Raw genomic sequence first — 15838 nt, forward strand, 5'->3', positions numbered from 1 at the left:
TACCTATCAGACAGTCTATATATCTCTTCATGTTTTTTCTGGAGTACCTATTAGCACCATCAAAAATAAATTTATAAAAAGTAGTAGTCAGTTTTCTTGCTTCAGAGTGTTCAGAAAAATATACTAACAGTTTCTAGTCTGACATAAAGAATAAGATTTTAAAATTAACCAAATGCCAATGGATTTTGGTTCCATGAAGACAAAGCAAGCAATTGACAGGGAAATTGGGGCTCTCATGTGTTCATATCACCAGAGTTAATTGAAGGTTGTCATTCAACAAAGTTGATTTTAGTAGTAGATTTTTCTTTTCATGGATAGAAAAACAACTTTTCATTGCTATTAAAAAGTTATTATGAAGAATACCCCTTCCTTTCATTTCATTATACTTGAACTCATTTCCTCTTGCCTCTAACTATAATTGCAAAATTTTTCTTAAAATAAAATATAAATTTATATGCAAAATCACCATCTTGGAGTGCAATATAAGAGGATATTCTATAAATTATATAAGTAGCATATTTGTTCTGAAAATATTTGATGGGCTAGATTTATTTCTACCCTTAAGTCATCCATGATGGGAGTTTACATACATAACCTTGGACTTGGCATAGTATAGCTAATGACAGGCTCTAGAGAAGCACAGAATTTTACATCAAGTACAGAATTTTATAGGAAAGGAAGCTGTGTCCTATATAAGTAAATTGACTTGCTCCAGAACTAGTAAATCACAGATCTAAGACTGAAACACAGATTTCATGACTTTCAAGGAAACATATAATTTTTTTTCAGTATTCATCTATCTAGACAGGTTGATAGTATTTCAAAAGCTATTTCAGTGATGGTTATTCTGTGATTCTCTTTTCTTAACGTTCATACACATGGAACCTAAGCAAATCAGCCTCCAGGCTCCCGTGGAGAATAAAACAACAGAAAGTGGTTGTTCTCAGATAGTGTCTAGGAACGTGTGCTTCTCTTTGCTGCCCTGCTTCCACCATAGAGACTGTAAGAAGCCAAGTTTTACATCACTAAAATTGTGTACTTATTAACACCCCCTTACATCTGCCTCCCTCCAGTCCCATTTAGTTTTCTTACCACAATTTAAAAAATAACAGTAAGAAGCAAAACTTTGCTTGGCAAATGTATCACCACCTTCCTCCCACAGACTGCATATGCATTTAAGTCCCCAGGGCAAGTATGCCCTTATTATCTATACAGTAATGTAGAACACTGATGGGAAGAAGTAGATGTTTAATTGTTGTGAAGATGGTCTACATTTGACAGCAAAGTAAGAAAAATTTATTCAGCTCATGATGTAGCTTGTCTGACAAAAGAACACTTGCCATGATGAAAATTTACTTAATATTCAAAGAAAGCCATACTAACCTTGGTAATCATGCAATTTGTCATTCACATAGTACTTTTATATTTATGGTATGTTCTGTGATAATTTGTTATTCATCTCAACATCATGAAAGATAAAACAGGGAACTTTTTTACTTATCAGTCTTGAGACTTTCACTATCTTGCCCTGTCTCCCACAATAACAAGAACTCTAATAAAAATTGTATTTAAGGCTGTGTGAAAGGGATTATAAAAATGGTGAATATTCCGAAAAATTAAATAAATGAGTGAACTTACCTAATCACAGCAAAATTTATCATTAAATGACATCAAGAGCAGAATCAGACCTACTGGGAAGAAGTTAAAACAAGAAATAAAAACTTGGAGTGAACATAATGGGGAGAAATTTATATTGATATCTTATATTTTGATATAACTAGTGCCTCACAAGGGAAACCACTGCCTTGGTAAATGCTAAGTGACTCGACATTGGATGGTTCAGGCAGGGACAATTTTGCCATCAGCTAGGATGAAGGGAATGATTTATTCATAGGGCTGATATTTGGTAGGTTTTGAAAAGCAAAGCATGGTTTTCTGTGTTTGCTTTTAAATTACTTCCCACACTGTAAAAATTAAAACTAAAAATGTTCTAGTAACTTGATTTATTAAAAATATTATAAAATTATTAGGCCTTTCTGGCAAGATGCTTACCCTAATCAGAATTCTGCAGCCAGGATATGAATGATGGGGCCACAGCCCACTGGTTGACATAGCTCTTGTCTTAGAACACTGCAGAAGACATGAAACCTTAACCCTAATAGAGAATGATTATAAAATTATGCAGGTGGTCAGCTTAATTGAAAACTATTTTATATACGCAATCCTCTCATCATCTCACCATGAAAGTTTCCTGATTCTTGTTAGATTCTAGATTCCTGTTTCTAGTTAGTTTATTCACCATCACCATCAATCTACCTGCAATAATGTATCTGTGGCCTGGAACCAAGACCCAGTTGACTTTAGCCATTTTCAAATGGTGTGATCGACCTCTAGTGGTCAGAATATGACATAACTGAGTAAAACCTTGATTTCTATTGGTTTGTTTTATTCAAAACGAAATTTTATTCAAAAATGACTTTGATATTGATATCTTATATTTTGAAGTCTTATATCTTATACTTTGATATCTTGTATTGATATATTTTATTTCTACTATAGTAATATTTTAAATATTTATATAACATTTATTTATTCAGGAATCTAACTACTGCATAAATGGTTATCATTTATGATCCATGTATATCTGCTAAGAAACCAGTTTATGTAGCAAAATTCAATGAAATATTTGTCCTTTGGAATGCCTCATGCTAAAAAAGGAAATATTTCATATACTTGAACATTTACCTTTCTGTGCCTGAACTAAATTATAAATCATGAGCCCAGAGACATGGAATTATAGAATATGAAGAAATACCACTCTGAGTCAACTGCTTAATCATCTTCTTTCATATGGAGCTGTACTCATATTATTTTAGAACAGTGTTTCCCAGTATACTGATTTCAGTCCTCTTGACCTTTGATATGGCATTTACTTATTTTTTCATAGATGGAGAATGAATAATGGGGATATCGATCTGACAAGTGATCGGTACAGTATGGTAGGAGGAAACCTTGTTATCAACAATCCGGACAAACAGAAAGATGCTGGAATATATTACTGTTTAGCGTCTAATAACTATGGGATGGTCAGAAGCACTGAAGCAACCCTGAGTTTTGGATGTAAGTAATTGTGACTTTAAAATGGGTATGTGCATTTAGGTGAAGAAAAATTTAGACACTATCAGAAGAATTAATCAAAAAAAGAGAAATCGAGGAGAAAGAAAAGTGAGAGAAAGACTTATAGTTGAGGTGGGTTTTACAAGATTAGTGGGCCTTAATTGTGTGGAAGAGAAAAACAATTCCAAGAGAGCAAAGTGTTATGAGGAGTATTATGAATGTACTTAAAGTAGTGGAAGATAACACTGGAAAATAAACTAAGGTCATGTTCAGAAAGATCTTGAATAAGTTTCTAAAAATTACTCTCAATGGAAATGCTGAGCTTTGGATTCTCACTGGGGGCGATATTGTTCCCAAGGTAGTGAAAATCTGTTCTTGGAGAGAGGGAACCATCTTATATATTACAACATAATGGACTTATTCCTTAGTATTTAATTTTTCTTGTTAGGAATGAATTAAATGTTAGCTGATTTAAGTTTAAATTAAGTAAAATTTCTCCTTTTAGGGACAATAATAATGAAAATACTTTGAGAAACATTGTGCTAAACTAAAAGTCAGAGGTTATTATGAAAGAAAAATGTGTATTGGGAGAGGAGTTAGACTAGGTGTTCTCCTACATGATTTTATAAGTCAGCATTTAAATATTTTGCAAAATGAGTTATAGGATGAAAGTGACATTTTAAAAGGACCAGAGTGGTAGTGATTACCAGAAGGGAGTGAGACAAAAGCGGCAAGTGCAGTCAGATTAAATTCATGTGTTGACAGTGAGAGTGCCAATGATAAACTCAATGCTTGGAGAAATATACAACAGATTCGCCGAAGGAAAAAGACCTTGAATATTTTCTTAAGGAAAGTCTAGTCAAAGGGCAGAAACATTTTGCTCTCTTTAAAATGGAATGGGAGCAATTAAGACCAATTTCAAGGATAAAAGGAAGCATTTCAATGGTCTCTTCACATTTAGAGGAGACATTGTTACCCACAGTGAGACAGACCCCAACTAAGTTTTAGAATAGGGATGACATTCCAGGGAGGCATCAGGACAGGAAGTGGATCTGAAGGGCTCTTGCAAAAAGGTAATTATCGGAATGGTAATTTTTCAGAGACGTGAACATATTAAGAGAATTAAAAACTAGATTTCATAATTTGAGTACTGATCACAGCATATTAAAAAGCAGAAACATTACTTTGCTGACAAAGGTCCATTTAGTCAGAGCTATGGTCTTTCTAGTAGTCATGTGAGAGCTGGACCATAAAGAAGGCTGAGTGCCGAAGGATTGATGTTTTCAAATTGTGGTGCTGGGGAAGACTCTTGAGTGTCCCTTGGACAGCAAGGAGATCAAACCAGTCAACTCTAAAGGAAATGAACCCTGAATATTCATTAGAAGGACTGATCCTGAAGCTGAAGCTTCAATCCTTTGACCACCTGATGTGAAGAGCCAACTCACTGGAAAGGACAGTGATGCTGAGAAAGATTACGGGAAAGAGGAGAAGGGGGGCTACAGAGGATGAGAAGGTCAGCTGCCATCACCAACTCAATGGACATGAGTTTGAGCAAACTCTGGGAGATAGTGAAGGACAGGGAAGACTGGTGTGCTACAGTCCATGGTGTCGCAGAGAGTCTGACATGACTTAGTGACTGAACACCAGCTGATCACACATAAGGAACTGGAGATGAGACAAGGCTGAAACAGAATGAGAACCAGTAACACAAATGAAGAATCAGATAGTAGACTATCAAAGAAACCAAGCAAAATGTGAGTTCCAAATACACAGAACAGAGTGAAGGAAATAAAAACTGAGGAAAATCCAAAATTTGAAGGTCAAGATTATTGACCTTCACGTTCCTCAGCTTGAATTCTGCTCTTCATCCTTACTCCTTCTCCCCACTGGAGTCTTCCCTCAGACTTTCTCTGGTAAAGCCCTGGGTTTGTCTGTGCACATTGTATTTCCGGATACTCTTATAGAGATTCTTCCTAAATCGGAAGCAAAGTTTAGAAAATGCACAGGCTTCTGGGCTGTCACACCAGTTACACAGATGCTGCCAACATCCGTATTCTTCTGTAATGTGTACACATTCCAGCGTCTGAAAAGGCTGGAATAAGCTTTTGATAAGCTTCACCAAACCAACAGAGAATATTGTATCTAAAAGTGAATTAGTAGCTGAAAAAGAAACTTTAATGAGTATTAATTTTTCTATTGCCCAGAGAATGAATGTTTTCCGTCTTGCTTTCACGATTAGATCTTGATCCTTTCCCACCTGAGGAGCGTCCTGAGGTCAGAGTGAAAGAAGGGAAAGGAATGGTGCTGCTCTGTGACCCTCCGTACCATTTCCCAGGTAAACTCAGCTCTGCTCTGATTATGAGCATCTAGGAAATGAAGTGGGAACACTTTTATTGCTTAATGATATTGGAGCATTTATAATTAAGACTCAATATTTGTATAACCTTATAAAACATCACTTACTAGAGCTTATAGATGCTTACTTTTTAGATTCTTTAAACAGTTGTCTCTAATTCCAAAGGTCTACACTTTTATTCCTTAATGATATTGGAGCATTTATAATTAATATTCAGTATTTTTAAAACCTTATAATACATCACTTACTAGAGCTTATAGATGCTTGCTTTTTTGATTCTTTAAACAGTTGTCTCTAATTCTAAAGGTCTATGATCATTTCAGCTTATAAATGACATGTATGTTGGATTATGTTCCTATTAAAGTCCTGTTACACTGGAGAAAATATGGTAGATTTTCTACAAATAATTCCTGTAATAGAATAGTACCAAGGAGGAAGTAATCCATCATTTTATTAATAATTTGGCATCTAAAATATACTAGGAACTGTAATTAAACACCAGAAAGAAAGAGACATAATAAATTATTAATCTCTTTAGGAATTCTAATCCACAAACAAAATGTGAGTTCCAAATACATATAATAAAGAAAATAAAAGCAGAGGAAAATCCAAAATTGGGTAAAGAGCAAGATTATTGACTTTCATGTTCTGAAGGATTCTACCCTTCATCCTTATTTCTTCTCCACACTGGAGTCCTCCCTCAGATTTCCTCTGGTAAAGCCTTGGGTTTGTCTGTGCACATTGTATTTCCAGATACTCTTATACAGATTCTTCCTAAATCTGAAGCAAAGTTTAAGAAATGCACAGTCTTCAGAATTGTCACAACAGGTACAAAGATGCTGCCAATGTATACCTGTACACAATAAAGGGGCTAAGCTGAAGTTCATCTGTTACAAGATTGGAATACATGTTTTCAGTAATTTGATATGGCTAAAATGAAAGCTACAAAACCATTGATTAAAAGATGAACACTGCATATATAATATTTTCACTCATTTCATTTATCAAACATTTTCTTCGAACAATATATTTATACCACTTTTCTCTCATCAAAAAGTATTCTGGGTTCTTATAGTTTTAATCTTATATCATAAAGTTGTCTTTAAATATCTCTATATAGAATGATTCATAACAGACTATTATAAATCTGGAATATATTAATATGGAATGTACATACATATACATATATTATTCTGATTACATATAGATAATAGACTGCTTATAATCAAATGTTGATCATTTTGTTTCTTGTAACTGTGGGAGAAAGATAATTAATTGATATACATAGGAGACTCAGTAGACATGAATCTGAGCAAACTCTGGGAAACAACAGAGGACAGAAGAGCCTAGCATGCTGCAGTCCATGGGGTCGTAAACAGCCTGGCATGACTTAGTGGCTGAACAACAACAAAAGGAGAAATTTACGAATTCAAATGTTGTAAAAAATTTTTCAGTGAAGGAGTGGTCTTTTTTTTTAAAGAACTGACAAAGTTATGAAAAAATCCGCTCATGTTCATAGTGTTTCCCATAAACCACGGTCATCTGCTTTGAGTGAGATTTTCATTAAAGGGCTTTGAGCAGAGGAATCACAGGACATCACTTGAGTTATAGAAAGGCAGGTCTGGTTACTGTTGTAAGAAAAGACTCAGGAGAGTGTTAAGTGAAACCAGGAGCTCAGTTAAAGGTATTGCCATCATGTAGGCAATGAATGACGGACCAGAGCAGGGGAGCTGGAGGGAGGAAGAAGTAGTTAAATTCAAGATATATTTTGAAGGAAGAGGTAAGAGTACAGGCTGGTAGACTTTATGTGTGAGATATAAGAGAAACACAGGAGTCAAGATGGCATCAAAGTATTTGTCATGAGCTCTGGAGAGAATGGAGTTGTCTGGAAGAATAGGTGTGGACGTAAGAGTGAGGTGCCTAGTTTAAAATTCCAAAAAGAGTTGTTCAGTTGGCAGTTCTATGAATGTGGAACCCAGGGGCAACATCTGAGGTAGGAGTATCAGTTTGTGATACAGCATTATGTACATTGTTTTCAAAGTCATAAGACTGCATGTGATTACCTAGGGAAGTAGTATAGATAGATATGTGGGGAATGGTTCAAGGAACACAAGCTATGGGATTTTTCTGAGATGAGTCTTGTTTTCAAGCCTCTGTGGCATCTTTACAACTTTGTTGACTTAAGAATTTCACGGACCAAGACTAAGGTTGGTAGAAGCTTCAAATCATTAAGCCAAATGAGTATATTACCTCTTCATCCTGATAAAGATACAAATGTTTATATGGGTAGGGGCAGGACTGGGAAGTCTTTTAAATAAGCCAGAGAAACATCATTAATCACAGAACAGAACCTGAACAACTCTCATCTCCACTTGTGTTCTTAGTGGATTATGACCTCTTTGAATATTAGACATGACACCTTCAAATAAGAATGGACATATGTTTCAAGACCATAATGTGTATACGCGTGTGTTCTATTTTACCATTTCCATGTCATAAATCTATCTTTCCATGACATAGAGTTAAGGTTTTGTATATTGTAGTTAATATTTCATGGAGTTGAAGGTATAAACGAACCTACCTTTGGATTCTGAACCTCCAAGAACATTATATATGCAACTATTTATAGTAGTCAAATCTTGTTGGCTCTATTTGGTGATCTGATAACCTAAAGTTTACTCCTTACTAAGTCAAGTTAACTTAGCCATAACTACATCTCAGTTTGCTTGTTTAAAATTTGGGAAAAATAATTCTTGTGCCACCTACTTCACAGTCCTTGTTATAAGGGTCAAATTTAATGTTTTTACATTATAAAATGGATATTTAATTTAAAAAGATTATTATTAAAGTAAATAAAATGTATTTAGTACCTTTAATGTTATATTTTGAATCATCATTAAAACAAATAAAGTACATTTCACTTCACTAAGAATTTTTTTATTCATGAGTATTGAATTCACCACTGATTTATGCACAGGAAAAAGATCTAAGGGACAATCTCATCATTTACAATCACTACATTTTTCTATGGATTTGGGTGTTCTACAATTTCTTGCAAAGAGGAAAACTCTTATTTGAACCAGTTTGTTTATTTATTAGGAATACTTATACATAATAACTATATCAGTAAAAATGTTGATTCAATTTTATAACAACACTTGATATGCAACAGATTGCCTAGTGCCTAGCACAGGATATGTGTCCATCAAATATTTGAGGAATAAGAAAGTAAAAGAGTAAATAAATATGTTCATTAAATTGATAGATACATAGTGATTACAATTTTAGCAAAAAATAAATTTTCCTGTTTAGATCTTGTTTTATTAAATAGAAGCATTAATTCATTAATGTGTAAGACTTTCTAAACCCCTGGATCCTCAGAAAATGGAAACATGATTCTTTGATTCCAACTAATTTTCAGAACCATCAGAAACTGAGTTACACATCTCACAAAATAAAAATAATATATGTGCCTATTCAGTAAGTGAGTGAGGTCGCTCAGTCGTGTCCGACTCTTTGCGACCCTGGGGACTGTAGCCTACCAGGCTCCTCTGTCCATGGGATCTTCCAGGCAAGGGTACTGGAGTGGGTTGCCTTTTCCTTCTCCAGGGGATCTTCCCAACACAGGGATTGAACCCGGGTCTCACGCATTGTAGACAGATGCTTTACCATCTGAGCCACAAATTCTGTTATAATGAAGTTAATTAACAACAACAACAACAACAAGTACAAACATCTTCAAAAAAGTTTGTGGACAGAGAGAGCACTTAAGTACTTCAAATATATTTTAAGGAGAAATGTAAAATTATTTATCAAGCATGGATAAGTGGTGTATTTCAAAGTAATACAATGAAACTGATCAAATGCACTATAATTGGCCAAAACAAATCCTGCCTGTTATATGGTCCAGACCCTCTTGAGGCAAACAAAAAAAATCCCAGACACCTATCAATAAAAGCAATGAAACAGTCCTGGTATTTACTCTTCCTAAAAAATAATTTTACAGTAATTTATTATTTAAGCCAGACAGCAAGGCTATGAGGAAAATAGGTGCTGACTTCTTCAGAGATGGTTAATTTTACCATTTGCAGGGAGTAAGGGAAGACAGATAATCCACTGAATGCCCGTGCAAACTGGGTCAGAGTTTGGCTCTTGATTACCTAAATTAAGCTTCACTCTTAAGTCTGATCAGCAGGGCAGCTACCACACCAATGTGGAACAGTTTCGGTAGTTCTGGGGTGGAAAAGGAAGTTAGAAGATCAGTTCTGCCTTCCTATTGCTAAATGAGAGTCCCTTGGACTGCAAGGAGATCAAACCAGTCAATCCTAAGGGAAATCAGTCCTGAATATTCATTGAAAGGACTAATGCTGAAGATGAAGCTCCAACACTTTGGCCACCGAAGAACTGACTCATTGGAAAAGACCCTGATGCTGGGAAAGATTGAAGGCAGGAGGAGAAGGAGATGACAGAGGACGAGATGGTTGGATGGCAACACCGACTTGATGGACATGAGTCTGAGTAAGCTCTGGGGGTTGGTGTTGGACAGGGAAGCCTGGCGTGTTGTAGTCCATGGGGTCACAAAGAGTAAGACACGACTGAGCGACTGAACTGAACTTATTGCTATACGTCCTTGGGCGAGTCAACCTAGCTAAACCTCTGTGTCCTTGTTTTAAAATGACAATAGTGATCCCTAGCTTTGTTTTAGTGAGAAATGATAGCATCCAACATATTGCAATTATTCTTTTGTCCAAGTAGATGTCTTATCAGTAGACAAAAATCTATTAAATAAATTTATATTACTAATATTACAAGTCCCACAAGGGCAATGACCAAATTTGTCTTGTTTAGTGGCACATAGAAGATAACTCAGTAAACTGGAGGGGAGGCCCAGTTTTGATCCGTTGGTCAGGAAGATCCCAAGGAAAATGGGATGGCTACTCACTCCACTATTCTTACCTGGAGAACCCATGGACAGAAGACCCTGACAGGCTACAGGCCATGGGGTTGCAGAGTTGGATACAACTGAGCGACTAACACTTTCACATTGAATATTTAGGAAAATACACACTGGGCCTTAAATCAGCCAGACCAATTATTCTGTAGTACAAGATTTATGTTTTTACCAACATCATGGCAATAACTTCTCTGACCTAACTTTTCTCCCTTTAAGACTCAAAGAGTAAAACATTATCCTGTTCCTCTTCTCTCATGAGTGGTACAGAGAAAAATTTCTTAGAATTTAGAGAAACTGAGTAATATGGCAGTTAAAATAGCCTGACCAAAGTCATATTAATATTTAGTCTAGAATTAAAATACAGGTCTCCACATTGACATAACTATGGAGTATTCAGAATATTCTGAATTAGTTTTGTGTGTGGTATCTTAAAATATTATATAGCTAAGAAAATTCTTCTGTAAGGAAATCTATACTTTCCTGACTCTGATTTTTTGGAATTTGTGTCCAGATTCATTACAAAAATATTAATTTTCTTTTTAAGTGAGAATACAAAAATTATTTCAAAACTAGACAAACTTACATCTGTTAAAATATACTATAAATATTATTTGGTTCACAGTCTGTAAAATATATGATAAATGTTATTTCTAAATACTATAAACATAGAATTATTTGTTGCCCAGTTCCAAAAACCTGATTTCAGCAATTTAAGCAGCCTCCAAAGTTTCTGCTTATTTTGTTTCTTCTTTGTTTTTACCTGACCTTCTTAAATCAACATAAGGATAACAATTAATATTAATAGAATTATTCACTTCATGGCAAAGGGATGGGGAAACAATGGAAACAGTAATAGACTTCATTTTGGAGGGGCTCCAAAAATCACTGCAGAGGGTGACTGCAGCCACAAAATTAAAAAAAAATGCTTGCTCCTTGGAGGAAAAGTTATGACAAACCTAGTCAGCATATTAAAAAGCAGAGACATTTCTTTGCCAACAAAGTTCCAGATAGTCAAAGCTATGATTTATCCAGTAGTCATGTATGGATGCGAGAGTTGGACCATAAGGACAGCTTTGCACTGAAGAACTGATGCTTTTGAACTGTGGTGTTGGGGATGACTTTTGAGAGTCACTTGGACAGAAAGGAGATCAAACCAGTCAATCGTAAAAGAAATCAACCCTGAATATTCATTAGAAGGACTGATGCTGAAGCTGAAGCTCCAATACTTTGGCCACCTGATGCAAAAAGTCAACTCATTGGAAAAGACCGGGATGCTGGGAAAGATTGAAGGCAAGAGGAGAAGGGGACAACAGAGGATGAGATGGTTGGATGGCATCACTGACTCAATGGACTTGAGTTTGAGCAAGCTCTAGGAGATGTTGAAGGACAGGGAAGCCTGGCGTGCTGCAGTCCATGGGGCCACAAAGATTTGGACATGACTGAGCAACAACGACAAGAATCATTCACAGATATCAAGGTCTAGAAAGACGTATGCTAACAACAAGAATGCTGAGTTGGAGAAATATGGAGATTTAATTTTCTTTCAAATTTAACTTTGTATTTTTATTTTTTGAAAACAAAAAATAAACTTCAATAATTAAAAAGTTAAGATGGAAAAACAGAATAATCATCTTCATTCACTTTTATGAGACTGTATATTGCTGGAGAAAATTATATAGCTAATTTAAATGGAATCCCCTGGACTATTATTTTCAATCATACTGGATGTATATAGTATGCAATTCTTTTAGATTTTCATATTCAGCTCTTTTTCATGCTCCGTCTAGCAGCTATATCAGTCGATCACCTTGAGTTCCATAAAGCAAAATGGTGTCAGGTCATGATTATTTCATTTTTTAAATATCTTGATTTTCCACCATCTTGCATCTAAATCTTTCCTAACTTGAACTAAGAGTTCTGTTTCTGAGGGTGCCTTTTTTTTCTTTATTCCCCTGAGAGTATTTTTTCCCCCTGAGGGTATTTTTTCCCCCTGAGGGTATCTCCCTAGTGACAGTTGTCTTCACATGCTTATAATGTTTTAAAGGGGATTAGGACTTTGAGACTGATAAATATGTATCACCCAGAGTTCCCTCTCGTGCATTGCTGCTGTGCATGGCTACTGGAGTGTCATCCCTCAAAACATAAAGGGGAGATCCAAATGGAAAACTGTGGGGAAAGCAGCAATTTAATGAGGAAATTCAACTTTTGGCCTAACCAGCCAGTATGCTTAGCCAAAGGAATTTACTACAGTTAAAAGTTACCATATGATCTGCTTCCTAATATGTAAGAAAACAAGTAAAATGCCTTTTTCCTTTTCTGTAGTTTTTACTTTTTAATGTGGCCAGAATAGGCTGCATAAGCTCATTTCTAAATCTGTCATGTACAATAGGAGTATAAAAATAAAAATATGTAAAGCCACAGTACAGTTGATTTTATCTTTTAAATGCAATAGAGAAGATGGAATTTGAAACTCTTAGACCTGGATTCAGAATCCTAATTCTACTTAGTCATGAAATTCTAAGCAAGTCATTTAAACTGAGTTGCATTTAGCCCATAATTAATTAAAAGAATATTAGTAATTCATGAATAATTGAGAAATAGATATTATTGCTTAGCATCACTTTATATTCAAACTACAGTAGCTTTTAGAAAATGTGCACTGTTTATCTTGGCCTACTTCCAACATTTACTCTACAAAAGCCTAGATTAGATTATGTCCTAGTTTATTTCTGGAAAACAAGACTTTTCCTTTTGGAGAAGAGCTTAAAACTGAGTCAGTAATATTTTAAAAGCCTACATTAGGTTATGAACTAGCTTACTACTAGAAAACAAAATCTTTGCTTTTGGAGAGAGTTTAATGCTTAGTCAACAATATTTTCTTCTAGATGATCTTAGCTACCGCTGGCTTCTAAATGAATTTCCTGTATTTATCACAATGGATAAACGAAGATTTGTGTCTCAGACAAATGGCAATCTCTACATTGCTAATGTTGAGGCATCCGACAAAGGCAACTACTCTTGCTTTGTATCCAGTCCCTCTATTACAAAGAGTGTGTTCAGCAAATTTATCCCACTCATTCCACTACCTGAACGTAAGTTATATTTGTTCCTCTGTTTTTGTAAGGTTGTCTACTTATGGCATACTTATAATAATGAAAAGAAATATCCAGTGGGCAAACCAGCTGACTGCTTCACCAGGACAGAGGACATATACTTTGAAAGTCTTGGTTTTTCCTTAGATTTTCACCTAGAGAAGATTTATATCATTAAGTGTCCTAAGGTAGTTGAGTTTGGATTGGTTGCCTCCAGTTCAGTGAATGTATAGAAACCCAATTGATTTACTAGCAAAATGCCAATATATTGGTTATAAATGAGAATCACCACCATCTGTTTTTTGTTTCATGATCAGTCCTACTTCATAGTCAATTCATGAAAGTGAATGAATGATTATATCAAAACAAGCTGCAGTGATTACAGAATTAGGGTGGAAGGAAAAGCAATCATATCATTTTTTATTTTTAAGGAATTATTTACATGAAGCAAATAAGTATATAAATTGCCTATCTATTGTAAATAGTATTGAAAATAGTGTAATAGGGTACTGTGGTACCATGTTGAATGACAGTTAAGAGTTAACATGCTCTTAACTGGCCTTTCCTCAGGCTTCAGTTGAATGAACTGAATTTCATTTTTTAATGCACCACTTCCTGTGAAAATCAGAATACAATATGTTTTCTTACTTCAGGTTATTTTTATCTCAGTCCTGCTGCAACACTCATATCACTGAATTCAAGCTTCTGAGGAAATACTGGTTCTGTTGTTGGCAGAATTAAATTTGGGTCTTACCTCTAAGTTTTGTATAATAATGGTGGCAAGTCTATCATCTCACAGACATTCTATTTTATTATTATTCTCAAGATAGCAGTCACATGGTTAGTATTCAATAAACATCTTCTTATTATCTGGCTTTTTTCCCCCCCTCTCAAATCTTAGGAAATACTCTCACCACTTCTTCACGGAGTGAAAAGGAACCATCATGTGAAAACTTCCCTCATTTTCTTCCCTCAAAATTCAGTGCTTCTTTCTTTCTTAGTGGAAAAAGTGTTTTTCCTGCTGCTCAAGCTAATTGCTCCAGCTGCTCTCATTCACATTCCGTTTATTTCATTTAAGGATGTCATTGCATCACTCTTTCTTTTCTAAATCTTCAAACTCTCCTCCATTTGTTTCCCTCTGCATATTCTTTTGTATTCAATGCAGACAGTCTTGAGTAATCAAAACCACTTTTTGGATTTGCTAAATCCAAAGGACATTTTCAGGTCTGATTCTGTATGAAATTTGACCTGTGTTGATCTCTTCTGTCTCTCTTGAAATCTCCTTTCTTTTCCTATTTTTTTATGACTATTTCTGCCTCTGCTTGTTTCCCAGGTGCCTCGGTGACAAACTCTATGCAGTATCCTGCATCAGATCTTCCTCATTCTAATATTTCTTTCCAATCTTTCTCTAGATAGTCTCATTCATTTACACCTTTATTTCACTAGAGGCCCTATGTGCTGACTCCAGATTCACTTCTCCCTAATCCTTTTCCCTAAACTTTTCCCTAATCCTACCTACATCCTGGGCTTGACACACAGAAGCTTCTCAAAAGTCTTACATTTGAAATATTCCAAACACATCTTTCATCTCCTCTCTAAACCTCCTCTCCTGGTGTTCTTCATCTCATTGAATAATACTATCATATTTCTCACCAGTAACTGAGGAGAGAATTTTAATCATCAGCTCCTTTCCACTGACATCCTGAGGACAGTGAACACAGCAGTTCTCATTTAGGACGTAAGCACTTGGGGAGTTTGAGGAAAATGTGGAACCCAAAGATAGTGATTCAGCAGACCCAGGATGTGACCCAGGAATCTATAGGTTCAAAGAGCATCCCAAGTGATTTTAATGAATTGGATTTTTGATCTGTATCTTGAGAAAACATTGATCCAAGGGGCAGTTCGTTCGATTCTGGTTCTAAAACACAACTTGGATCTGTGTTTTCCTTTCTGTTCCCACTGTGACTCTGCCCTCGTTCAGGCTCTCACTTAGAGCTCTGACTCTCTGCTATATTTTTCTTCTCCACATTCCTTCCCTTAAAACTGCCAACAAATCTTCTACTTAAACCAAAGGTAAAATTCATATTTTGTCTCTTAACAAACCCTATTAATAGCTAACCATTGAGGAAATTAATATCAAAATCTTTAATATCAGTTTCAAACCTTCTATATTATAGATTCAAGTTCATCTTCAACTACATACACTTCAGTATCATTTTGATTCCTAGACCTTCTATAATTGCCTGCCCACTCCTGAAGTTGTGTCAAAATCTGTGATTTCCTCAACTTGAACTGGTCTGGTTCAAATGTCCTCTTTGC

At 35.4% G+C, this 15838-nt stretch overlaps 1 protein-coding gene across 2 annotated transcripts in view; it reads left to right on the plus strand.

The window, feature by feature from the left end:
* CNTN1 (contactin 1) overlaps positions 1-15838 on the plus strand; it is a 390272-nt gene that overhangs the window by 234972 nt on the left and 139462 nt on the right. For both annotated transcript variants that reach the window (XM_043447015.1, XM_043447014.1), the window contains 3 exons: positions 2948-3120; positions 5357-5452; positions 13313-13519. In XM_043447015.1, the coding sequence (XP_043302950.1) occupies positions 2948-3120; positions 5357-5452; positions 13313-13519 (476 nt within the window). The remainder of the gene's footprint in view (positions 1-2947; positions 3121-5356; positions 5453-13312; positions 13520-15838) is intronic.

This window comes from Cervus canadensis, chromosome 25, assembly GCF_019320065.1.
Source record: "Cervus canadensis isolate Bull #8, Minnesota chromosome 25, ASM1932006v1, whole genome shotgun sequence".
Classification (NCBI taxonomy): domain Eukaryota; kingdom Metazoa; phylum Chordata; class Mammalia; order Artiodactyla; family Cervidae; genus Cervus; species Cervus canadensis.